General features: G+C 39.5%; 1 protein-coding gene and 1 non-coding gene across 2 annotated transcripts; both read left to right on the forward strand.

The window, feature by feature from the left end:
- Positions 1-2563: 2563 nt before the first annotated feature.
- On the forward strand, positions 2564-22133 carry LOC119734206 (glutathione hydrolase 1 proenzyme-like). The gene is made up of 12 exons (XM_038207567.1): positions 2564-2666; positions 3600-3783; positions 6103-6297; positions 8800-9005; positions 9843-10047; positions 11094-11254; positions 14118-14267; positions 14704-14840; positions 16159-16355; positions 17095-17320; positions 19415-19531; positions 20697-22133. Exons 1-12 carry the CDS (start codon positions 2564-2566, stop codon positions 20841-20843), a joined length of 2028 nt encoding a protein of 675 aa, XP_038063495.1. The 3' UTR covers positions 20844-22133.
- Positions 22134-27347: 5214 nt separating this feature from the next.
- On the forward strand, positions 27348-27455 carry Trnay-gua. Its single transcript has 2 exons — positions 27348-27384; positions 27420-27455. It is a non-coding gene; the product is annotated as a tRNA-Tyr (tRNA).
- The last annotated feature ends 357 nt before the right edge of the window (positions 27456-27812 follow it).

Genomic DNA, 27812 nt, shown 5'->3' on the forward strand with positions numbered 1-27812 from the left:
TAAGACGGTGTTTGTGTTTAAAATTCTTTGCAAAGTACATAAGTGATTTAAATGACTCTTGTACTAAAACAAAGCTTATAAATTGGGCTTTCATATCTTGATTTTGATAGTGCTACATGCAGAACTTCATTAAAAAAATTGTCCTGCCATTTGGTTTCCTTTTTTTGACTCACCCTGTGTAAGTTACTTGTAGACAATCATAACAATTAAGATATGATTTTTTTATAGCCGCCTACTTTAAAATGTAGCTCCACCCCTAAAGGGCAACAATTAGTCTTGCAACCGTTTAAACTTATCTTTACAGTGTATGGTAAACATTGTTAACCGATAGAAAAGTTGTGTTTTTACCAGCAAAAATGATGATTTTCCCTCGTTTGAATCAAGCTGCTCTAATGTACCGCCTCTTTACATATTTAGGCCACGCCCGCAAAAGGGTGAAAATAACACTCCCCTTTTTGAAAAATCAAGCTCCGCCCCCCAAATGGGCAAGATCCAAGATGCGTTCACCTCTAAAAATTATGTTCGCCCATTTCAATTGGACATGCCAGTTTTCAGAATTTTACTACCAAACTGAATGATGTTTTCCATATTAGAACCAAACTGCTAATATATACCGCCTCTGTTACCATTTAGACCACGCCCACAAAATGGGTGGAAAATTAACAGGTGTTAGGATGCTAGAATGTCTTATTTCATGTTTAAGTTTATTTCAAAGCGTAAAAAAACAAGGAAATTTGATGTTAAATACAGTTTTCATGAGTTTGTATTGTTTGCACCCCCTTTTTTGGAAAATCAAGCTCCGCCCCAAAAATGGGCAAGATCCAGGATGGGTCCCGATTTTAAAATGATTTTTAGCCCGTTTTGACCCCACATGCCAAATTGCATGCTTTTACCACAAAGTGAACTATTTTTCGCTTAGCAGCTCCACTAGAGGCAAGCATGTGGGAAGGAGATACGTCAGTTTTTTAACATAACGTTACAAAAAAAGAACTCCAAGATCAAAAATAAACGAAATCTACTTTGTTGAAGAACCCGGCTGGACAGTGTCTTTAATAATGAGAAAATTAATATCATCTTCCAATGTGTGATTGTTCAGCCTCCACTAACGTCACATATTGTTTCATTTAAGGGCCAACGCAGCAGCCGTACCATTATGAGGGCCTGTGTATTTGGGGATTGCGGCAACTCCCCAACCCTCAACTTAATACTCAACCGTTTACAGATGTTAATGTGGCGGATTTCATGACTGTTTGGCTAAATACTAATTAGGCCTACATTTATTAGGTGTTGAACACATACTTTTCTTTTTAATCAGTCTGCTCAGCGAATACTTCATTTCTTGTTTTTCAAAATGAAAACATATGAATTTCAGTTGTTAATACATGAATGCACAACCCACTGAAGATGTGTTTTTTGTAAATACGTCATGATGACGCTATCATGGGTCATGTGACGTCACTTGAAAGATTAATTCATTTAATATTACAACTACAACTTTTGTCTAAGTTGAATTATGCACAGGTATTTTTTCTGTATGTACTTAAAAAAAAGGGTTGAACGGAAAAGCTGCATGAGAAATGAAAAAAAATAGATCTATATTTGAGTGGTTGGGCACAACCCGACCACTCTTTGGAGTTGTTACGATTAATCTGTCTTTCTTTTTTTCTGGACAATACGTCTCCGCGGGTTTTCTCCTAAACGGTTTATGATATGAACTTGTAACTTTCAATACATATCAACCCTCATCCCAAGTGGTGCATATTACTCTGACGTCATGATTACGCCATTATGTGTTAAATTACAAGTGATTTCTTTTGAAAAAGTGACCAATTACTTTCACCTTTAACTCTTGAACTCAATTACCAATGATGGTTGTATTCTGTAATCAGATAGACCACTAATTGCTGAACATTTTTGTCGTGTATGTAAACTGGCTTGACCTTTAATTCCGCGTCAAATGGAAGGTCAAAGTTAGGTGAATTCAAAATAAAGAAATTAGCCTCAAATAAAAGGAAAACAAGATTTCTTTCTATTACCGCCGGATTGAAATTGCGCTTCACCAGTTTTTCTCTCATATCTGAGTGCTGAAAATTAATATTTCCACAGCGTGTAGACAAACTTTTCTGTCGTAAAGTCAGTGCAGAATTGTATAATGCCCATGCAAAAAAAAACATCATAAAAACCAATTTATGATATGATAAGCGTTTATGACATAAACTCCAACGACGGTAGAGGCTCCGTCGAGTATGTACCATTGTCATAACTTCAGTGCAGACGCGAATCTCTAGTTCTGTTTGCATCAGAACATAGAGTCCGGGTATCAAAATGCCCGTCGTATTCGAATCGAATAATCGCTTTCAATTTTTGCCTGATTCGGCATCATTTTTGTTTTAGAATTGATAGAGAATTAATCGCATGAGAAAAAAATGACTTGCAACAAGCTTCTGTAGCAACAGAATAATCCAGATAATCGATACCAAACAGAAGATTACATAATCGATACCATTTCTACCAGACACCTGCATTTGCAGAATCGATTATTAGTTTCTGCAACGCTAGCATTATGATGTGGCGCTGGCAAGAAGCAACTCGGCCATTTGCTCTGTGCAGCTCGCCCGGTACAGGTCGCCTCAACTGTGCGCCGATACTCGCTTTGTACATCAGCTGTAAGAGAAAAATCATCCTTGTTTCTGAAGTTATCTTCTAAACATATATTGATTAATATTTAGGAAAGATACATTGTATTAACATTTCCCTGCAGTAAATGAAATCTCTAGTGATTCGAGTTGAAAAAAGATCAGGAGGAGACAGTTATTGATGATCTGACCTTGGATAATTAATGATCTGAGCAATTTTAGCACGCCCTCTCCCCTAGCATTTTAGTTCTTGTTATTGAGTGATCGGGCACAACCCGCCCACTCTTTGGAATTGTTGCGATTAATCTTCTTTCTTTGAGTGGTCGGGCACGTACAACCCAACCACTGTCTATTGAATTGTTCTCATACATGTTCTTTGTTTGGTTCTTTCTTTTTTCCGGACAATACTTCTCGCAGGTTTTCTCCTAAACGGTTTATGATATGAACTTGTAACTTTCAATAAATATCGACCCTCATCCGAAGTGGTGCATATTACTCTGACGTCATGATGACATCCTCGGGTGTCAAATTACAAGTGATTTTAGCTGAAAAGCGGTCCAATTACATTCACCCATAACTCTTATACAAAATAATCAGTGATGTTTATATTCTCTAGTCGGATAGACCATGAATCGATAAACATTTCTCTTCGTGTATCTGAACTCGCTTGACCCTTAATTCCGGGTCAACCGGAAGGTCAAAGTTAGGTGAATTCAAAATGAAGACTTTAGCCTGAAATCAAAACAAAGCAAAATTTCTTCCATACGGTTTACGGTATGATCATAAAATCTAGTGTGAACTTGTACCAGGATTACGAAGATACTATTTATTTTGTTACGTCATCATGACGTCATCATGTATCAAATTACAAGCGATTTAAGGGCAAATTTTGACGAAATAGTTTACGCTATATCTTTTGTTTCACGCCTAAACCTAAGCCAATTATCTTAATGATTCTTACAGGGTTAGAAATACAGAGAGCACGGAAGCATCAGGAGCAACATTTACACCAACTTTCATCTATCATCCCATCAAGCATGGGCGACGCTGAGCAGGGCGAGGCTGTTCGTGGGCCGAGGCAGGGAGAAGACGAAAAAATTCCTTTTGTCCAGGGAGACAAGCAATCAGCAGCTCACAAAAAAGGAAGGTGAGTTCAGACTCCACATGGTACTGCATTCGCTTGTGAAATTGTTGGATATGTTAACATAGACAGACATATAACATGGAGTAACATACATGCATAAATAAATAACATACACATCTCTTGAGTTGAGATTTGAACCTTTACATTTTGGAATGAAATTTGACTTCGACGTGAAACCTTGTGTATGAAAAGTGAAATGAGTCCAAAATGATATCAAGACACAAACATTACCCAAGACCAAAACATGTAGATGTTTACGTAAACAAGTGATAGATGAAAACAACGTAATAATATCTGCTGGAAAATTATGGTGAAATGCAAGCACTTAATATTCGCAAGCTTGGTTATCAAACACTTCGAAACTAAGAACACAATTATTGGAAAGCTATAATTTTCTAATCTGATTTTCCTCTTTTTTATTAGGTGTTGGACTAATTATAAGCCAACACTTATTGTTATTGTAAGAATTCCCTATTCTTGTTGTTTTTTTCTCCAAGACAATTTCGTTTCCAGAACTGTTTGTCAAAATGAAAACATATGAACTTTAATTGTCAATACATGAATGCACAACCCACTGAAGATGTGTTTTTTGTGATAACGTCCTATTACGTAATCATGGGTCACGTAATGTCACTTGAAATATTAATGGGTTTAATCTTTGAAAATCAATTAATCACTCGTGAGAGACCGGAACTTGAATTGATATGATAATAAATGATCTTCATTTTATATCGTGCGTGTCAAATCACGTGACCTTTCCTTCCGGTCGAAACCGGAGGTGCTTAATTAAAATTGGAAAAAGATGTGAACTTGCTTTCAATGATGTTAGTGTGTGCACATGTTGAACTTGAAAAAAAAACATTATCATTGACGTCATAAAATGTTGGAGCACCCTCTAGCGACAGGTTAAAAAAATGTCAAAAAACGCATTTTTAGTTGATGTGTGTCATCAACCTGTGCGCGAAAAAAATGGTAACGTCATCAGCGGAAGTTTTTCCTGTGAAATTCCTGGAAAAATCAATTCTGAGATATTTAGTCTCGATCTGTGCTTTAATTGCCAATTTAGTAAGTCTTAAAACTTCCCCATATTTTGTTACAATAAGTAAAATCGGAGATGCCCTGCCACCACCTTGAAATTTAAAGTTGAGCACGCCTACACCTTAAAACGTTCATTGAACGACATGTACCTTGTACATGTATCGTATTGTATTTTATTGATGTGTACAGCAAATTGGGATCATCGGGATCATTGCCAAACAGTGTGCTCGCCTCTTGAGTGTCTGGTTTTACGACTGTTTTATATTAACTATTGAGCCACAAGTATCGGCTGTTTGATGGAGCAATATATTCTTAAGTGTTTACCTTTGTTTTGTGCACATTTATATGACAACTTGTTAACGGATTTTATGACTTTCGATGACGTTGTATGAGACTCAAAAGTTGAGCTAACAAAAGCGCTTTTTCTTAAAGCATGCGAATTTGGGTAAAGAGGGATGGCGAACAAACTTTTGTAATGCGCCAATGGTGTGCAATTCATTTGTTTAGAGATATGAGCTATTTCATGGTTTTTTTTACGATTGTACTTGATAAGATTATAGGACAGCAGCAAGGGCGTGCATATATGTTTAAGCCACTCGATTAATCTGCGAAATCAATATAAAGTCGACTGTGAGAAATCTGATTTTGCTTTTTACAGGCATCGACTTGCTTTAGACAATTCTCTAACTGTCATTCTAGACAATCAGTGTTTTTAGCAAACTTTTGTTAACTTTCTTGCCTACAACACAAACCATGATATCCAAACACTGTAAGGTTGTTCCTACAACCTCTAGTGTATGTTTGTATTTGTTGACTTTTCTCCTATGCTAATGCTTTTCCAGAACTGTTACTCTTCGTGAAAACTGAATATGACCTCATCATGGGTCGAGAGACGTCACGTTAAATTTTAATAGATATAATATTTGAAAATAACATTAAATGGACCGTATATAAGAGACCTGAACTTGGTTTTGGGGGGAATTGATAGAATAATCCAGGTCTTACAAAAGCATCATTAACTAACCCCCCTCCCCCACTAAAAAAAATCAAATCGAAGTTTATTTAGTAACCCAACACACACCATTCACTCCGTCAATGCAATTTCAAATTCTTCGGAACGACAGCAGTGTATATTTGGGAAGAAGGTTAAATTTTGAAGTGCAAAAAACATCGCCGGGGCGAAATAGATCTGCAGTGAGGACTTGATATTAATTCCGTTGTAGAAACACCCTTCGAAAAGTGGGTTGTTGCCTAATAAAGTATGTTATGTATTCTTCTTTTCAGGTTGGCGATAATAATTTTCTTTGTGCTGTTCATTGGCGCAGCTATTGTCGTTTTACCAATAACCTTACACAAAGTACCGAACAACAACAAAACGATAATAAGCAAGACGCACACTGAGGCACGACCAGCAGTACCAGGGAGATATCAGAGTGCAGCGGTAGCAGCCGATGTCGGCTTATGCTCGGAGATGGGTCGGTATGTACAGAAAGGCTCCAGTTATGAGAAGAAAGTGGGATATTTATGACTCGTCTGCCTATTAAGTCTATATTTCATATTCATAAATACCTAAGACAGTTTACTTATTCCTATTGGTCGATAACCCGTCATGTGGGTGGTTTTAAACAGTTGATAACTGGCTGTTCTTAAAACACTTTTCCAAAACAGTTTCACGTGAAATTTTTACTCCTTTGATATCCGGTGCCTTTTACCGTTTTTATTGGTTGAACACTTTTATTTGTGTTAACGAAAAAATCTTTTGGCACATCCATGACCCAGAAATCAGGTACACTGTACAACAAAACGCGAGAAGAGGCCGGGAAGAGGTTCGACCATGTCTATGGTTTGACCCCATTTGAGGTGGTAAGGGATTCCACCCGCTGAAGTGGATTTTGGGCTGCAGGCATGAAGCACATCGTTGTGCGACTTGTAAGAGTTTTTGTGGGGGGATGAATTAGGAGGCAACAAAGACGCAGGAAGAGGAAGATACGACACTTGGCGCCCTAAAACCAACTGAAATTCACCAGAATTCCTTAGTTGTTAACGAGGAATATACAGTTGATTATTAGTATTATATTTTAACACAACTGCGTACAGATAAACAGTGGACACGTTGTTAAAACCATACTTGAATTAAGTGGTGCATCAGTGAAATTATAAAGAAAGTACTCGCTACGCCTTGATAATACTGAATGTAGATGTGTATAATTGACAACCAAATTCAACATTTAGCACCACAGATATCTCCCGTCAAACAACAACGATAAAAAGCAGTGCATAAGGCCAAAAAAGTCTCTGGTTTCTGGTATGCGCGCGCGTTGCCGTAGCCATGCGCGTCGGCAAAATGAATAACGGTTTTTTTTTTTCAATGAAAGATGATGTCTCAAAACCGCCAAACTCACTGGTTTGACTGGAATCCTGCTGCTGCACAATTTTAACGTGTCTTTAGATGGGATTATGATCGATAATTAGCTTCATGTGGCCTCTCTAGACTCCCATGTATTTGCACTAAGTTTAGTCGGGCACCATTTGCAGTCATCATGCGACATTTGAAGCACAAAAATCAGGTAAAAAAAAAAGCCGCGTCGCCGCACCACTTTTTGGGCAAGCTCCATACCAGAAACCGGAGACTTTTTTCCGCCTAATTGTCACCTATGATGCATCATGTGTGTGGTGCTTGTGATCTAAGTTCCTTCTCGGAAAGGCACACCAGCATAACTTTACTAACATTATGGAATAAGTGGATTTGTTACAACTGATAATGTAGTAACCAACGGATAACGTATCACCAACCGATAATGTATTACAAATTGACCGATCTTGTATCACTAACCGATAATGTAGCAACAATTGACTGATAGTGTAGTAAAATTTGTATCCGATAATGTATCACGTGTCGACGGATAATGTAACTGAAACATAACTGTATCCGATAATGTATCACCACGGAACGGATACTGTATCAACCGATAATGTATCAAAAATCAACCGATAATGTATCAGTATATTTGGAAAAGGTGGAAATATTGCAAATTAATTAAAGTCTAATAAGTGCCTTTACTATGATAAGTCCCCACTAGTATGGTTTTCACACTGTATCGACTGATGGTCTGTTCAATATAATACTAATCCACTGTATACATGTGTGTATTGACCATTGACCACATAAGTAGTTCTGGTGAATTCCTGTTGGTTTTTGGGCGCCCCATGTCGTATCTTCATTTTCTGCATCTTTGTTGCCTTCCAATTTATCCCCTAACAAAATATTGTATAACTCGCCCCGCGAGCCGCTTCACGCCTGCACCCCAAAATCCACCACAATGGGTGGATACCAAAGTATCACGTCAACTGGGGTCGACTTTCATCCCGGCATCTCACCTCACACCCAAATGCCGCCTCGACCGGGGTTCAAATGCTCCACATATACTACGTACTGACGATCCTTCCAGTAGGCGTCATGGTCGCATATGCTATGTAAAACATTGGTATACAGTATTGAAGGGATTTTACTGTGAAGAAAATCTAAATTAGCCTTGACGTACATGGTGTGGAACAGCTGAAGTGCATCGCACTTTTCGTGATTGTGTCAACCCTGACCTCTACACTATAAACCAAAATTGTGTTTACAATAGAAATGCATACACATTATGATTTTCAGGCACGGCTTGACATTCGTTCCACATTCAGGTAAAGTTTGTTTTTAGAATATAAGCTCATGAACGGAGAATTGACGTTCCATGTCACCAATGATGACATTTCAGAGCTATTGTCTCACCATGTAGTTGCCGGTCAGTCCATGTTTGGTAGCCACTTTGTTCTTTATTAGAGAATTTTTTTAATTTTTCATAATTTTTTCGAGACAAAAAAAAATTAAAACATTAAATATCACGAGGAGTGTTGTGGCCTCGTGGTATAAGGGCATTGGATTCGTGGTATGGGTTTAATTGCGGGATTTCATTGGAGGTTTTCATCCCACCACAGTGATATCCTAAAACAAGGTGGTACAGCCGTGGATGCATCCATAACTACCCTGCTGTGTATAGGCGTGGTCAATGCACAGAGCTCCGGCTTGGGAGGAGGCATGTTCATGCTCGTGTACCACAAGAACACCAGCAAAACAGAAGCTCTGGTAGCTAAGGAAAGGGCGCCCGCTGCCGCTAATGCAAACACGTTTCCGGAAAAATCTGGTGAGTACATGATACTCTCAGAAAAAGCTATAAGCTTCTTTACGATGACCATCCGAGTTACTGCGTTACTGAGATAAAGTAACTTCGAACCATAGTTTTCCATCATAAAATATCTTTACAACTCGGAATGCAGCGATAGCCCATCATAAAAATGCTGAATTCCATGAAAGCCTATCATAGAAACGTGGATATCCGTGGTAGGTTATCGTGGAAACGTGGCATTCCGTGATGTGCTATCATGAATAAGTGCAATTCCGTGACATGCTATCGTGGAAACGCGGAATACTGTGATAGCCTATCACGAAATCGTGAAATCCCGCGATAGAGTATCTCAACAACATGGAATTCCGTGATGTTGTGATCGTGGCAAAGCAAAATGCCATGATATCGTTAGCCTATCAGAAAATTCCACGTTTCCACGATAGTTCATTACGAAATTACATGCTTTTACGATAGCTTATCACCGAATTCTATGTTGCTGTGATAGGCTATAACAATATTCCACGTTTCGGTGATAAGCTAGCACAGTATTCCACATTTCCACGACAGCCTATCGCGGAAATTCAAAGTTTCTGTGAAAGGCTTTCACACTATTCCACGTTTCCACTATAGCCTTTCAGGGAATTCCATGTTTCCAAGATATTTTATCTTAGTAACGCAGTAACGCGGATGGTCATACGCTTCCGCACTTCTTAGTTGTAAGGTTGATAGTACATTTTGGCACGGGTTTTATGCTGAAAGCCAGTATATGGAGCGAAGTGCTGTACATTATCCAGCTTTTCACAAGTTGTGTTGGGATATCCCTTTGATTTGTTAATGTATTTCTCCTCTCTACAGGAATCAAATCAGTAGCAGTGCCGAGTGAGTTGAGCGGTATGTGGGAGGCCCATCAACGCTACGGCCACCTACCTTGGACGGCCTTGTTTGAGCCCGTGATCCGTCTGGCTGAGGACGGCTTCCCCGTCACGGTGCATCTCGCCAATGCGCGAAGACAAGTAGTAAGAGGACTCAACTTGTCACAGCCTCAGTTTGCTGGGTTTCGGTAAATATTCACAGCCATTCCTAGAGGTATTTTTCTGCTCTTTTAACGAAAATCTGGGCGTGCATTAAATATCAATGTCGATGACGTTCGGCGTGGCAATACGGACAGTCTTTCTGGTATTTTTTCTTAAAATGCGAGGGTACAATATGCTCAGATTGTCTTACATGAAAGTTTTGCATGAAATGCATATTAAAATGATCAATGCCAGAGCATTAAACTACGACACCGAAAAATGTGATGGCGATGACACATATGGAACACCATATTTTATATTTAGACCTAGATTTATAGCGATGTGTGATATATGTGTGACTTTACATTACTGATCATATGTTGTTTGGAGCAACAAAGAAATTGAAACAGAATACCTGTTTCAACAACAGTTATTACTGTAGTATACAATATCTTTATTAAAAACCCTGCTTTGGCTAACAATATGATTGATAAAATCCACTTTCTTTCTTTTTAATGCGGACCTTCAAAAGGACGTTGTTGAATATTTTTTAACTTTCTAACTGAGGTTTTGGTCACTCTTAATGCAGACAATTTTAACGACAATTCTTGAAATCGCATTTTTGGACGAAACAGATTTTAGGGTCATTTTGTTAAAATGGTGATATAATTTGAACGGATTGAGAATTACAGTATTTTTTTCATCTAAAAGCAGTTGGTTATAAATTATTGGCTCAGACCTGTTTCAGACGTCGTGCTTATGCAGTATCAAATACAAATAAACTTGTAACTTTAATGTTCTTTATTCAACACGGCACAAGCACGACGTTTAAACCAATTATTGATTTCGGCTCGGCAGAAGATTTAGCTCGACAGGGTCTGCCGTGCTTATCAATTTAGCATGGCAGTAGCACGGCGCACTTTCAAATGTCGTGCTACTGACGTGTCGAATATAATTTCAATTCGCAGTTGCTGTTGCTGCTGCTGCTGCTGCTGCTGTTGCTGCTGTTGCTGTTGCTGCTGTTGGTATTGGTGTTGCCGTTGCTGCTGCTGTTGCTGTTGTTGCTGTTGTTGTAGTTGTTGTGTCATTGCAGAACACGGTACGCCAACGCAGATGGCAGTTGGAAGGAGGTAGGTGACACCGTGTACGCCCCCAAGATGGCAAGGACATTACGGGCTATTGCTAGGAATGGCATCAGCGAATTCTCCAATGGGACAACGGCACAACAGCTGGTACAAGAAATACAAGAATACGGTAAGACTAAATAGTGGGGCAGATAGGAGAATTATTTGGGGAAATTGTGCCTTTGGTGATACAAGCGTGGAATGTGGCACACAGTCAGATTATGTCTAAAGCCCCCGTCACACATCCTAGACCAAAGACCAAGACCCCGCCAAGATCATGAACTAGAGTTTGAGGACAAACACACGGTGTTGGGCTAGAGGTTTGGCTTTTTCGCATTGTTGATTATTGTTGTTGATTGTTGATTGTTGATGTTGGTTGTTGATGTTGATGTTGATTGTTGATTATAGTTGATGGTAGTTGTTCATGTTGATGTCGATTGTTGATTGTTGATAATTGATTGTTGGTATTGATTAACAATTATTGATGTAGATTGTTGATGTTGATTGTTGATGTTGATGTTTTTTGTTAATGCATGATTGTTGATGTTAATTGTTGATTGGCGATGGTGATTGTTGATGTTGATTGTTGAGGTTGCTATTGATTGTTGATGTTAATGTTGATTGTTGATGTTGATTGTTGATTGTTGATTGTTGATGTTGATTGTTGATTGTTGATGTTAATATTGATTGTTGATGTTGATGTTGATTGTTGATGTTGCTGTTGATTGTTGATGTTGATGTGGATTGTGGATGTTGATTGTTGATGTTGATTGTTGATTGTTGATGTTGTCTGTTGATGTTAATGTTGATTGTTGATGTTGATTGTTGATGTTGCTGTTGATGTTGATGTTGATTGTTGATGTTGATGTTGATTGTTGATGTGAATGTTGATTGTTGATGTTGATTGTTGATGTTGATGGTGAGGGTTGAGGGTTGAAAAATAGCGCGTGGAGTAATTATACAGAGGATAGTTAAAAAGAGTCAGGTGAGGATCTGCACGCACGTATGCTGCTGTACTGTAAACTTATTTAGTACAAGTTACAAAAAACCCACCAAATAGCTCATATCTCTAAAAGTAAAGGTCGCACACCATTGACGCAATACAAGATATTTCTCGCCATACCCTCTTTACACAAATGCGCATTTTTTTTTTTTTTTAAAGCGCCAAATTAAAAAAAAGCCCAATTGGGCGCTTTTGCCAGCCCAATTGTTGAGTATCATATGTTTTTCGGGATTTTCCCTTTGTACGCAATTATCCCCATTTGCTGTACACACAATGTACGTGGCATTAAATGAGCGTTTCAGTGCGTAGGCCTGTTCAACTTCAAACTTCAAGGGGGCTGCAGGACATCTTCTAGTAAATCTATTGTAACGAAACCTTGGGAAGTTTTAGACCTATTATTAAAGTGCCATTTAAAGCACAAAATTGGATTGTATCTTTGACGGTTGATTTTTTAGCAATTTTCAAAGGAAAAGATGTCTTTTCATTGTAACTTCCGTTCTGATGACGTAATCTTTTTTTTTTCGCGCACAGGTCTTGTCTGCATTAAGGTCATTATGTATATTAATTTCGAAGCGATGACCGAAAATTTCGCCACAGACATCAACTGAAAATGCGTTTTGGACATTTTTTAACCTGCCGCTAGTGGGCGCTCGAACACTTGATGGCGTCACCGATCTGTTTTGGAAAGATCAACCCACCCACAGGCTAACATCGTTGAAAGCAAGTTCATATCTTTTTCCACCTATGAATTATTAGGCACTTCCAGTTTCGACCGGAAGGAAGGGTCATGTGATTTTACGCACACAAAATTAATTGAAGAGCATGTATTATCATGTCGATTCCCGCAAAATTCAAGTTCCCGTCTCTCACGGTTGATTTTATATTGAAGTTCAAAGATTAGATTTATTATTTTTGCAAGTGACGTCATGTGACCCGTGATGACGTCATGATTACGTTATTGCAAAAAAGCACATCTTCAGTGGGTTGTGCATTCAGGTATTGACAATTGAAGTTCATATATGTTTTCATTTTGACAAACATTTCTGGAGAAGAATTTGCTGAGAACAATAATAACAAAAGTAAATTCATACAATTTCAATAGGTGTGGGCTCAGGCCCAACACCTAAATATCTTGAAAATCGTACCAAAAAAAAAAGGGCCAAATTCAAATTTCGTCTTCTGAGCTCCAGTCTGACCATGACAAATTTTTGAAACGTGGCTAAGACTCGGCAAATAACAAAATTATGGCTCCAGCCTTGGATCCCCGACCATAATCCGTGTGTGCCCCGTCCTCGTCCAGTACAAGCCGTTCCCAGGCAGTTCTATTCAAGACAAATGTCGCTAACGATACCATCTCCACCCCGTCCTGGTCTGGGTAGGCACTGTGTAAGCACAGCATGGACGTAAGAGACTCGTGAAAGAAAGACAATTCTGATGCAACTCCGTGCATGCAGATCTTACAACAATTCTCCCGACTGCCTTCCCGTCTGGGCACTTTGCCGTTCTTTCGATCAGGACCAACTAGTGTCTATCACGACCCAGAACAGTTGCCGTCAAGTCCTCGTCCAGTTTGCCAATTTCTATGGTCTTGACGCCATCGGGATACCAGAACGGCAATGTGTGACAGGGGCTTTACGAAGGGTTTATAAGATAAACAAGATGTGTTGTGCTCCTAAATGGCGCCCTTTACGAGGCATTTACAATGAAAAAAGGAATGTCCAAATATTTGTTTGCCCCGAAAAAGCAAATTTCAGTTACAAGCAGCTTGGAAACATAAGCCGACTGGTTGAGGTTTTGTTTCGGTACAAAGAAGGCTGCATAATTAATCTGACTCAAACTTTAAGCTGGGTCTTTTACTGTTGTAAATGACGTCTCTCCAATTTACTCGTTATTTAAGTGAAATGCAATTAGCGGTTCACTTGCAATGCATTTTACCCGTTGCGAGATATGAGACTGGTTGATTGTATTCTGTCATTTTTTTTCAATCCAGGTGGGCTTATCACTGCTGCCGATTTAGCGGGTTACACTGCAGAGTGGAGAGAAGCTCAAGCCGTTCCCATCGGCCGAGGCATGACAGTCCTGACAACGCCCTCACCGTCAGGCGGACCTGTCGTGCAATTCATTATCAATATATTACGAAGTAATGACCGATCGTGGTTAACCGTATATATGCCAACTTTGAAAATGATACTATGTCTGCAAAATAGTCTTTTCGTAAAAAAAAAAGTAACTCCTTCCACTAACTCTGTGCTTCAGTTTAATTGTTTTTCAATGACCGTCTGAAACAGCAGAGAAATTTTACACTTCATGTCGGACTCTTTCCATTTAATTTGACAACTTCAAACTGTTTCTGTTCTAAAAAGGCTTCCCCTATTTCGATTCAGGGCCCAATCATGGGAAACCGAAAAATGCTAGGCGCCTGTTTTCGTCTGTAAAAAGAAGTAAATTGATATTACTGTGTCAGTTATCAAAGCTTACTTCTTAAGAAATTCACAAATAAATACAAGTAGTCTTACTTAGTAACACCCACCCACTTTTAATTTTCACCTATGACTCGTTTTTGCCTATACCTGCAGATTACAACATGTCATCAGCTGATTTTAAGACGACTGGGAACAAGATTAAGACGTATCATCACTTTGTTGAAGCGTCAAAGTTCGCCTTCGCCTTGCGGAGTCACCTAGGTGACGTGGAGACACCAGAGGTTCAGGAGGTAATGAATCTCCGGAAGAAGAACCTTATTGTTCCAGTTTTATGATGTAAATAATATTTTCTAAACGAAAAGAAAAGAGAATAAAGGTCACCATCAGCGCCTTCGATAGTGCGAACTATAAGTTACATATAGCGCCCTCTTTTTTTAGTAAACATTCATAGATCCCTCATTTAGAAATTTGGAAGCTGGGTTTTTGAAGTCCCTGCTTTGTCTCAGGTGGCCAAACTATATGGAAAAACTGTTATAAACATTTGTCTCATCATTTTATTATTAAAAGAAATTTGTTTCTAACTCTGATGTCGAGATTTTGAACACGGTAGATTGTACGTACATGTATATTGCCGTAAAAGATGTGTAAATGTCAAGCCTTTATTACACAAGACGTAAACTTACACGGATCTGATGAACCTGAGTCCATTGTCGGGTAATCAGGTTTGAAAAATGACTATTAAGCCTAGTTTTACACATACGAAATGCAGACAGCAACGCAAACAGGGCCCAAACTGCAACGCAGACATACGGAAACATTTCATCCGCAAATGTTACCGACAACCAAGACAGACGCAGACTATCCAGTGTTGTAGTACTCGTACTCGGCACTCGTACTCGAGCACTACTCCAGTACTTTTTTGGAGTACTCGTTCTCGTACTCGAATGTCAAAGTACTCGTACTCGAAATGACTGTACTCGTACTCGGGCAGCAAAGTACTCGTACTCGAATAGCAGTACTCGGGGGAAATGGTATAGCTTGACTTCATACACCATGGCCTTATTTCATCGATACTTTCAGTTTGAAATGGTTGATTGACTTGTGGAGAAATCGAAGTTTCCTGATTTTCCTCTGTGCACATCCAGACAAACACAACAGCTAGCCGTGATTGGGTCTGCATATCGGTCTGACCGGGCCTGGGCCAATTATTACGCATAATCAACCATTTGCCGTATGACCGTATTCGGAATACAAGTACTTGTACTCGTACTCGTACTCGGAAGTATAAGTACTCGTACTCAGAGACCTGTTCTTATACTCGGAGATACAAGTACTCGTGCTCGTACTCGTACTCGTACTCGGTTACCTAAGTACTCGGCAGTACTCGGTACTCGGAAAAAAATACTCGACTACAACACTGAGACTATCTCGCAGACGATCGGCAAAGCTGAACACGGTTCAACTTTGTGGACGGTTCCCCGCACTGTTTTGAATGTCTGCATGCCCAGTATGCATATAGGCTTAACGTTGATATGGAAACTAGGCTTAAGCCATTCGATTTGCTGGCTTTCTAATGTGTACCTTCATTTGTTTATCCTGTCATTGCAGATTCTGAACAAGATGCAGTCGGAAGCCTTCGCCAAGTCGATTTCCTCACAGATACGCGAGGACGCAGTCACCTTCACCAATGCCTCTGGGTACAACGCACTGCTCAACACGGCTGTCCGTAGCGGAGGCACAAGTCATATCAGTGTCGTTGATCAGTTCGGAAATGCGGTATCAGCTACAAGTTCAATCAATAATTAGTACGTATCTTAGCATTTTGCGAGGTTCTTCAGGTTACACTATATTGCTACAGTCACGGATTTAGTGGAGAGGGGCTGCAACAAAGACGACAACAACAGCCTCACACGTTCAGCTGCTGACTTTAAATGTTATGATGCTAGTAAAATGGAGCAATAAGAAATGGAATGCTAAGGTTCCTGATGAAAGTTCACGCTCAAATTGCCTATTAGAATGCAGGAGAAAACATTGCAGATTTCAAAATTTTCGGGGCGCATGCCACGGACGCCCCTCCTCAGCATTTGGCACGCCTTTTCTCAACCTACACCCTTCATATCACCCCCCCCCGTTTTCTGAATGCTAGGATCCGCCCCTGTGCTATAGGTAAACGAATGAGCATCAGTTTTATTGACCTTTTCGTTTATATTAAAAATGTGACATTTGACAACCATTGAATTACAATAACTTCATGCTAGTCTAATTATAACTTACGAACACGTGTCGAACTTCCTGGACTAATGATTGGCAATTGTTAAACACCATGTTTTCGTCTTTGATGGTGTTGCCCCTACCAGTATGCTCACTTACAGTTCGTAGGGAAAACAGATACACTGTAATTTGTTCGTTAAAATTCGATCTCAGTCAAGTACACGTTGTACAGTATTGTGTGATTAATAATGATTGGATTTTCGGCCTCGTAGTATGAGGCAAGTTCAAGCTATAAAAACCGGTTTCGCTTATACACTTTATGCGTTTTACCAGTTTTGGCAGCCACATATTTTCCAACACAACGGGTCTTATCCTGAACAACGAAATGGCAGACTTCGACTCGCCAGCCAGCCAGCCAGCCTCGGATGCCAACTACATAGCGCCCGGTAAGATGCCCGTGTCAGCTATGAGTCCTGTCATCGTCTTGAACGAGAATGGTGGTGCTGAGTTAGTGGCTGGTAGTGCAGGCAGCCGTGCTATCATTACCACCAATGCCTGGGTGAGTAGCAACAAAGACCTTATCTGTTCAATTTTACATCAGTTGCATACAGCATGTTAATAATTCCATGATACTTGAGGGTTTGCTTGATGGACATGATCAATGAATGGAAGGTGTGCGGTAACACCTTGTGAATGATATCTATTTGTGAGTTGTGTGGTTTTGACATGTTTGAGAAGAACCAGTCGGTTGACACAATTCAGTGGCTTTCCAATGATATTTATTTCTGTTAGGCTGTAGCTTAACTTATTCCAAAGACATGTCGAAGCAACCTCGTCCCCAGGGTGTTGAGCAGTACGCGCCGACCACTACCTACTCTCTCACCCTGGTATTGGATCATGTGCAAGATTGTTTAACACGTATGCAAATGAGGAATAGTCTGGTGCCTGCCTGTGCGTTACATCTGCGTTTGTGTTTGTATGCGGTGTCTGGGGTAAAAACAGAACCAATTCGTCGCAGCGCAAGCATGGCGGAGTTACGAAAACACTATTTTATTTTATAACTAAACTATAACGATCTTAACGAGACAACATGCAGCATCACATTTCATATTAATATTAACAAATTGGAAAAGAAATTAATATTTTCGAGAAGGCTTGGACAAATGATCGCGAAAACACGTACTGCACGTGGTGAATAACAACACCAACTAGTACACGATATAAATTCATTACTAGCAAATTGCGGTATCGAACCGGGATACAGGGGAACAAAATTCCTTTCCAGGGCTTACTATTGGATACGAGGTTGGAAATAAAGTAAGTACTGGGGACGAGGTTGATGTCGGAAGAACTTCAACAGTATCCCACAGTCTGGTTCCCTGACCCCATTGTCCTTCGGACTAAAAAAAAGGTGAATCATGCATACATTGCCTGGAATTCCGGGTAATGTAATGTAACTATATGCAAGACGTGCTTAGGTCTGAACCCCGCCTCACCTTGTGAATTCTAAATCACAACGGTTAGGTTTGCGCGCAACCAGGCTATTGCATAATGGCAATGGGCCTGGCCAAGAATGTGCAATTTTGGAGGTAATGAGCTTCAAATTTTGCTGAATTTGAAAGTATCTCTGGCAAATATCAATAAAGAGAGAAATATTACTTTTCAGTATTTGAAACCAATGCGGTTGGAGTACTTGAAAGTTGTCTTGATGTAGAAAATGGCGATTTTGCGTATTTTTTTGTGGTAAGAGAAGAGTGAGTTTTTTTTTTAAACTAGGCCTATGTGTTCAAGTATGGTCCATACACAAAGCTGGATGGTGATTCAAAACTAAACAATCGTGCTGCGCACGCGCAGAGGCGATCCAATCAATGGGAGCTAGTTACCGGTGCCCATATCCCGGAGGGCCGGGAAACAGTCTGCAGCAGTGTTCCACCGAACTTACTTCGCCGACCTCATTTTGAGAAAACGGCTTTGTTAAAAAAGATACGCATTGTGCGGCCAACGGCAGTAAAAAACGTTCTTCAGTTTTTCCACGTTTGGGGTATTTTTCCCCAGCAAAAAAACATAATCTTATATACCTTGGCTACTCAAAAAAAACACATTAATTTTGACAAGATTGTTCTTGTATTTTCGACTTCAAGCGTTGATTACTCAGAACGAGGTTTTGGGGGGCATTCCTCATTTTTCCACAGTAGGTCACAATTGTAGACAACTCAATGAACTCGCTGCTTATCAGACGCTGTCCAACGTTGCCGTCATGTTGGGCGTTTAAAGTTTTGAACCATTCAGACATCATTGAACTGTACCTTTGAAATGTCTTCTTTATTTTTTCATTGAAGATTCTGCATTGGGAAGTCATTACTTGAATCTCAATAAGCTAATGTCGGAATTGTTGATAATGATTTGGACTTAAGCACGATTCAATTGTGCCCCCGAAATTTTTTTAATGGAGTCAAGTTCAGGCATTTAGAGCCAAAAAAGATATTGCTCGAATTTGCTTCAAATAGCCGAGAACCATTTGCATAAAATCTGTATCAAGTGGTAGGCCGTAGGCCTATATGCTGGCTAGTAACCTGTATTCTCCATTCGGCAAAACTGCACGGAGCTCATCTCGTGTGCTTACCAGCTGGTAATGACTTTCGTTATTTGTTAGGTCACACTGCGATCGGTATTCACCGACGCATCGCTCAAAGAAATCATCGACGACAAGCGAATTCACAACCAGCTCCAACCAGAGAATATTGCCGTCTACGAAAAGGGGTTTCAAAAGGTGAGTTAATCTAAAGACTTTTTATTGCTTTTCCGCGGATAAGGATTGTTTTTGTTCTGATTTTTTTTTTTTTTTTTTTTTTTTGCTCTTCTGCCTAAAAGTGGAAAAGCGTTGGTTTTGTTCTGATTTGTTTTTTGCTTTGCTTTGGTTCAGATTTTTTTCGTCTTGCTTTTAAAGCATTGTTTTTGTTGCTTTCTGCTTAAGCATTGTTTTTGGGGTTTTTTGTTCTGTTTTTTGCTTTTCCTCTTAAAAGCGGAAAGCATTGTTTTTATTCTGATTTTTTTGGCTTTTCTGCAATGTGCAGAAAAGCCTTTGTTATTTTTTTGATTTAGAAGTGCACTAAATCGAAGTTGCTGGACGAAATTTATTATAAGAAACGGTGAATTCGAACGAAAAATGTTTTAAAATAGCCGGGAAAACCTAGACATAAATATGTTGCTTTCTTTGAAAAAAAACCTGTTGAACCATAAAAAAACGTGATACAAAGCGTATAAATATTATTGTTCACATTACAACCCCTATCTCTGAACCTGTACACAAGCTCTATAGCATAATAGGGTAAACAGGGGTAAAAACGCCCGATTTTTAAGTTTTTGTTAAATATCTCAGTACTACTTGGAGACAGTAGGAAATAAACATGTGCTTTTATGCAATACATGTCTTCTTTTTTAATACCCATTAAATGCAATGAACCATGGACGTTTTCCCACCTCGATGAATGGAGGAAAACGTGCAAAGCAAAACATACCAAAATTGCAATTAATATTTTAGAAAAAAAAAATGACTTGTTCCTCATTATCAAAACACAAAATCTGACACTAAAATATGTATAATGTTTCTGTCTTGATTTAAATGATTAAAATCTCATTTGTATTTGAATGCCTGTTTGTAATGTGTAATTCTCACTCGGCTCAATAGCTTCCAATGGCATTCTATGGACAACTATAAAAAAAAAAATGGGCTCTTTTAGTCAAACGTGCATAACTTCTGATAGCATTTATCGATTTCAGGTTTTTTTTAGATGAGAAGTAGATGAGTGAAAGAAAGTGCTCTTTTAAGACATACTTCACTTGTGTTTCAAATTTAATTGCTTTTTAAGGAAAAATTCATTAATTCGGGTCACATTCTTTTTGACTCGCCCTCTGTCTTTCTCTGTTTTGGGCAGGATGTCATCAATGGATTGCATAGCATGGGGCACAAAACGGAACAAAAGAAAACCCCCTTGTCAGTCTCACAAGCGATCAGGAGATTGGACAATTGGTGGATGGCCTACAGTGACCCCCGTAAACAGGGCTATGCAGCCGGCTACTAGAGCGTCCATGATGCCACCCCAAAAGCCCATAATGGTTCCTACCTTGTTAGAGTGGGGGTTTACATTTCTGTGTATTTGAGAGACGGGTCTACCCAGGGGCGCGGGAGTATTGCAGCTGTGCCTTTGCTGACCAAACAGCTTTTTGTCATTGTCCCCTTATCTGAAGCAGGAATGCGACGGCTTTTACTTTCTTGGGTTTTTTTTGTAGCAGTATATTGGAAATCATCAATATTTCTCATTATATATATGCTTTTTATACCACATTTTCTCTGTTCGTCCATTAAACGTATATCATTTCATTGGATATTGTATTGTCAGGTAGTTATGTGTATTTTTAAATAATTATAAGCACGTTCAATAATTCAATATGAACAATTGACCAAAAAAAATCTGAAACAGAGGGAAGTTTGCTATATTTTCGAGAGTTCTCTACCGATGCAGTTATCACTTCTACAGATTTTGATGAACAAACACGGCCTGATTCAGAACCAAATTCTCGGGCTGGCTAAATAAGAAGGGCCTGGCCAACCGGTCGTTGCAAATTCAAAAAGTGGGAGGGCATCAAGGGGGATATTTGGCATGCCTTTGTTGGCGTTCTTTTCCCTTTTCTTCACTTTCTTTCTGTGAATATTTTATGTGCAAGTGGAGGAAAAGCAGTCTTTTTCTCTCTTTTTTTCTCTAGGCAGACATGTTCTTTAATAAAGTAGAAATCGAGTTATCGTAAAGAAGGCAGCTTTTGTTTCCACTTTGACTCGCCTTGCGCTTTATTTGAAATAATGGACAATGATCGCAATTGTATTTCGTTGCCGACTCGCTATAAGCTACTTGCCCTGATTAGATGTTAAATCTGTCGCAAAAGTGCACATGAAGTGATTATAGGGCATGCTGTCCACAATGTTTTACGAAGTCTGCGCTTTTTTTTTAAAGATCAGTAGACCTCAGCACCCTTTGATAGGGCAGTGGGTTTGTGCCAATTAATGTAATAGAAATAGTGCTGATGCGTTATAATTTGTATCTGGTTTCAATAAATGATTTTGTACCACACTTCCTTTTGAATAGTTAGGGTAGTCTTAGTATTCAGTAGTTAGATTTTATGTATAACTTTGTTGTCCGATCTTAAAGTGTAGACCCGATTTATCAGGATTGCCTTAGTTTTTTAAGCAACGTATAATGTATTCAATTATTTTATTTACTTCTTACAAATCATTGACATTTTGTAACCGATGATTTTACGGTATGCTCTTTGATTTTGGACATGTCAAGACAACGCGTTGCCTTTTTTCTTCAAAGCAAAAACGAAATATAGAATGTATGATTTATTTCAATGAATGTCAGCTAATACATTTGGATCCATCCTCGGAGCTTAGCAATCTGATTTTTTCTTGAAAGCGATTGCTTGGTTTTGTGATGATTCTCAAGCATGGTCCTCCTGAGGGAGACAGAACTTGTGCAATTGCGTGTGTGTTACAACTGATAATGTAGTACCGGTAACCAACCGATGATGTATCACAAATTGACTGATATTGTATCACTAACCGATAATGTAGCAAAATTGACCGATAGCGTAGTAAAATTTGTATCCGATAATTTATCACGTGTCGACGGATAATTTAATTACCAAAAACATGTATCCGATAATGTATCACCACAAAACGGATACTGTATCAACCGATAACGTATCAAAAATCAACCGTTAATGTATCAGTATGGGAAAAGGTGGAAATATGTTACAGATTAATTGAGTGCACGGTCGGGCACAATTACCCGACAACTGTTTAGAATTGTTCCGATAAATCTTTCTTTCTTTCTTTTTTCGAACAATACTTTTTCTCCTAAACGGTTTATGGTATGAATTTGTAACTTCAACACATATCAACCGTCACCATGAGTAGTGTATGATACTCTGACAACATGATGGCGTCATCAGGTGTCAAAGTACAAGCGATTTGTGCTGAAGAATGACCAAGTAATTTCTTTCCAATATATATTACTCTTGAACGAAATAATCAGTGATGGTTATGTATTGTCACTCCCGCGACAAGCGTGCACGTATGGTTATGAATAGGACAAAGGTATTTTAAAATTAGCAAATACCACAGAACGTTAGATATTATTGCTTGGCATATAATTTGCATATAATTTACCCGCGATTAAGTACCATATCTCATTGTTTCCCCAAAACGCAAGTTGAGCGCGATCTGTAGGCCCACGTGTGTTAGTTTTCAGTAATGAGCAAAAAACTGATCACATTGAAAATTAATTTTGGGAAATATGATTTGTAAGCATTTCAAAATGTGATTCCACAGTTCGCCAACGTAGCTACCCCATTTCATCGCTGATCACGAAGTGTCCATAGCATCCTAATTTAGAATAAATTTAATTTCGAAAACAAATCGCTGTTGAAGTTTATCCTTATTTACGAACTGTTTGACCGCTTTGCTGTCAGAGTTCAGAAACCTTTTGCACTTGCTAACAGCTCATGCTTTATTACTCTTTGGTATTTTACGGTCATGTTTACTTTTTTTCTTAATCAAACAATCATTAACGAAATTTTGACACTTCGTGAGAACATAAATGAATATTATGTTCGCACCTTTTTCCACCCTGTGTGAAATTAATACAATCTAATTTGTGTAGACCATTGTATGATCCAAGGTATGATCCCTCTTGCCTAATGAGCTGACTTTTGCCACAGTGAGAACAAAAAAACTACGAGCTCAGGCATTTTCCCAAATGCAAATATTTATTTGCGATAAACAGGTGTGGATACCGAGGGGTGGTTTTGGGGATCAACCCCCCCCCCCCGGCCCCACTCTGACATAAAAATATAATAACAATAATCGATTCAGGTGCGGATCCAGGAATTTTTGCAGGGGGGGGGGGTCGTTTAATCAGCAAATCAATGCTGATCGAAATCAGTGATGTAGTGCCTTGATGCTGGGTCTTGGCCTTATGGCTGGACTTTAGGGCCTCGGCCTTGGCCTCGAGGCTTGAGGGCAAAAGCTTTGGCCTTGGCCTTGAGGGATCAGTGCCTTGCAATTTGAGTCAAGGCTCTTCAAGGCTCATAGATTTTTGCATTTTCAAGATAAATCTGTTTGAAATTTTGCTGTTACGATTTTAATCGTGTTACCATGGAGGAGGGAAACACCTATAGATTTGTATGTTGGGCACACTTTCACTTTTATAGCATCACATTTTGTTACCATTGTAGTACATTTGCTGCAATAATTTTCTGTACACTTGTGGGGCTAAGGAGATAATCACTTAAATTGCATACAATTATGGAATAGATTGGCCCAGCAAATAATTGGCCTTGGCCTTGAGGGTTAAGCCTTAGCCTTAGCCTTAAGGCTTGAGGCTCAAAGCCTTGACCTTGAGATTCATAGCCTTGACCTTGACCTTGAGTGTCAAAGCCTTGGCTTTGTCCTTGAGGGGCGAAGCCTTTGCTTCAACACTGGCTGAAATGTAGACAGGGTTTATTTCCGGACACTTGTCCGCCCCACAAAATCAATAGGTGGAGGGGGGGGGCGCTCATTCCATAGTTTCAGTGGGGGCGCTGTTCAAATCCGGCCATCATTAACACTATGATACAGTACAAATATAAGAGCGGATCCAGAAAACACATTGGGGGGGGCCAAAAAAAATTGGTCCCCAAAAAGTGTGTCCAAAATAAATACGGCGCGGTTCGGTGCCTGCTTAAGGGCCCCGAAATTGTTTTGGATTCTAGATGCCCTGCGGTGCGATCTAAGGCAATTTCTGACCACTCTAACCAATGTTTGTTTTTTTTAGGAAAAGATGGTGGTGTACTCATTGCCTGCCTTCATTGCAAAGTCACTAAAAAAAATAGAAATTGGGTTCGTTTTTTGGGGGGCCATTGCCCCCTTTGCCCCCCCCCCCCCCATCCGCCCTTGTACAAATACCCCCGTAACCATACCCAGCTGGCTCCGTCCTAATTTTGCACAGGCGGACATTATTACCAGTATAATTATTTTGGGGTGTCAGAGCAGGGGTTTCACATTACTTTTTATGTATTTCTATGAAAAAAATTAATCAGAGCAGGGGGGTTGCCCCCCCCCCCCCGGATCCGCGCCTGCTGATACTAATAATACAAGGTGTCCTGAAAATAATGGTGCATGTAAACCCCGCCAATTTCGCCAACAACCAGAATTTACTGCAAACATTTATCTACAAGATCTTTAAGGTTACATATTTAGCTTGAGAATACCGTTTGTTTAATTAGATTGCTTTTGTAAATCCAGAGATATGTTTGAATAACCGCAAAGCCAAAAAACATTCTGTGCCACTTTTAGGAAGCGAGTGCTTTCAAGATCAGACAGGCTCTTTTGATAAGATTATCCCTATGGGTGTAGGACAAACATTCCATTCACACGACAATATATATCTCAATGAAACAAACGGTATTCTTGAGCTAAATCTATTAATCTTGAAGATGATGCATTCGCAAAAAAAAATTGGTTGTAAATTAGCAAAAACTGGAGGGGTTTACATGCACCATTTTTTTTTTCAGGACGCCCTGTAACTACATATGTGCCCGCCTGTCCGCAACAGTCTTACACGGAGGCGTAGCCAGCGGGAGTAAGAGGGTACAATACACTATTGTGCTATATAGTACGGAAGCCCGTGCGTGCCAGGGTTTTAAGCTAAAAATAAAAAATATTGCGAGATACCGCAATAATATTGCGAAATAACGCAATAGCATTGCGAAATGACGCAATAGTTTTGCGAAATAACGCAATACTTATTGCGAAATAACGCAGTAGTTTTTGCGAAGGAATGAAGGAATGCATGCTTGAGTCCAAATGATTGAACCTAAAGACCTACTTCGGCCTACTTTAGGCCTACTTATAGGCAAATTTTCACGTCATATTTTATGACAGATGGTGTTTAAAAGCACAACCTACATGGCGGATCGTGCATTTGTAAAGGAGATTAGCGGAAGACAAATATTAAATGGGATCAAAAACCTAAAGCAATGACTGGAGATTATATGACGAATTTATTTCACGAATCTAAGTGAACATTGACATTTTTTAGACGGAAAATGATAGTTAGTCATCCCAACGATCCCCATAACCCAAGACTGCCTAATGACCCTATAGAAGCACGTCTTAGCTTTAAGAACAAATGGAGAGTTAAAAGTACATTTTTTTGAAAAACTTGTAAAAATTCATTCAGTTCTTTAACATGATTTAGGCTAAAACACTTTTCTAATTCATATCAGTATACGGTATTCAAAGGTGATTCTTGATGCAAGGCATTCTTTTATCAATTTGAATTAAATGGACGGGTAATTTCGGGCGGGGTGATATTACAGGGGAAAACATATTAAAGTTGGAAAATTATTCGTATGTATATCATTATCATTCGTTTAAATGTATTAGTTTTCTTCAGCGTTGTGAATATTGGGCGTATAATATTGACGCATCCCCTGAAGAAAAAAAAACATTCCTTTAAACGTAATTATATATGTACAATTTCCCCTGCATTGTTGCATAACGAGTGCACTGTGGATTCACCATTATACTCAAGTAATTATTCACATTCTAAAGGTAGTTTCCTTCCACTGCATGGGTAAAATTGTTTGTAATACTAATGCAGTACTTTGTTGCGGTGGAATCATTAGGTTCTCTTCTGTCAGCACGCGTTTGTGCATTCTGGCCATTTTGAGTCATGTTGTTTAAAAAAAATCAGAACGCACACGATTCAATACTGGGGGGGGGGGGGTGAAAAGATAATCCTTAAAAATATGTTTCCCCCCCCCCCCGGCAAAATGTCATGTGGTTTTTTGTGGGTTTTTTTAAGTTGAGGGTCTCTTTCATGTAGTCCTACATAAAAAATTTTAAAGTCAGTCGTTCTGAAGCACGGTGCCAACCATGGGTGTCGATTCGTTGGGGAACGGGGGCATTGCTGTCCCCCAACTATTTTCGTCCGCGTGTAAAAAATGTGGTCTACATTTGATTCTATAGCTCCAAATAGCTTATTGAATGACTCCAAACTCGAAAATGATGCTTAACCGATGAAACAAATTTGGTTAAAAGTGGTCAGAAATTGCCTCAGATCGAACCACAGAGAGTCTATAATGATCGATTTTTTTCGGGGCTTAGTTTTGATCAAAATACACATGTATACGTTCCATCCCCACTTTTGGGAAGCGATTGAAGCCCTTGGTGCCAACAGGCTTTTAGAGCTGGCTAGAACCTGTACCAGTTTATCCTGGCTAGATTTGTACAGTGCCCTGTACTTTAAAAGCATCAACATGAATTTGGCACCGTTGCCTAGGGTGGAGTATAGTGTGGAGTACGTAGGGCCTACGAAACACTTAATCCGGACCGGGCTGTCCCTCCCCCCCCCCCCCATGTCAGTGTATGGTGAGAACCCTGGCAATGCCGCCGGTTTCTCCTATACCATGCAGGCCCAGTAGGTTTCCACGGTTTCAACACAGTGTGAGATAAAGCTTACAAATTTGATGCTTTGAGCGTGCATCCTTCGATAGCTCAGTTGGTAGAGCGGTGGACTGTAGGCACGTAGTCACGTGAATGAGTCTTGCGGACATTCATCCATAGGTCGCTGGTTCGAATCCGGCTCGAAGGAAAGGTTTTTTTCTCTTTAATTTAGACATCGCTGGTGCTATTGAAGCACGTTTTAATGTTTGTTTCCATGCCCCCAAGTCTTAGTCCAGAAATACAATGCCTATGGTGATTTAAACGGTTTTTTTTAACGAAAAGAAGTGACAAATCCTGCACAAATTGGACCCGTGTAAGTACGTTGTCAATGGACCGCTTCCGCTTCTTGCTGCAAGGCACTTATGCATATTGGGAGATGGGGGGAGGTGTACCTCTGTCCCATCTCGTGCTGGGTAGGCCTATACAACCAACGGTCCGGTCGCACCACAAAAATACAAAATGCCATTGTGCTGGCTCTGACCAATCAGATGACAAGGATTTATTC

This window comes from Patiria miniata, unplaced genomic scaffold, assembly GCF_015706575.1.
Source record: "Patiria miniata isolate m_02_andy unplaced genomic scaffold, ASM1570657v1 HiC_scaffold_10, whole genome shotgun sequence".
NCBI lineage: Eukaryota > Metazoa > Echinodermata > Asteroidea > Valvatida > Asterinidae > Patiria > Patiria miniata.

Coding starts and splice junctions, on each gene's coding strand:
- LOC119734206 (XM_038207567.1), top strand. CDS start 2,564: ATGATGTGGCGCTGGCAAGAAGCAACTCGGCCATTTGCTCTGTGCAGC. Junction 2,667..3,599: donor ACTCGCTTTGTACATCAGCT/GTAAGAGAAAAA, acceptor TGATTCTTACAG/GGTTAGAAATACAGAGAGCA. Junction 14,268..14,703: donor CATTATCAATATATTACGAA/GTAATGACCGAT, acceptor CTATACCTGCAG/ATTACAACATGTCATCAGCT.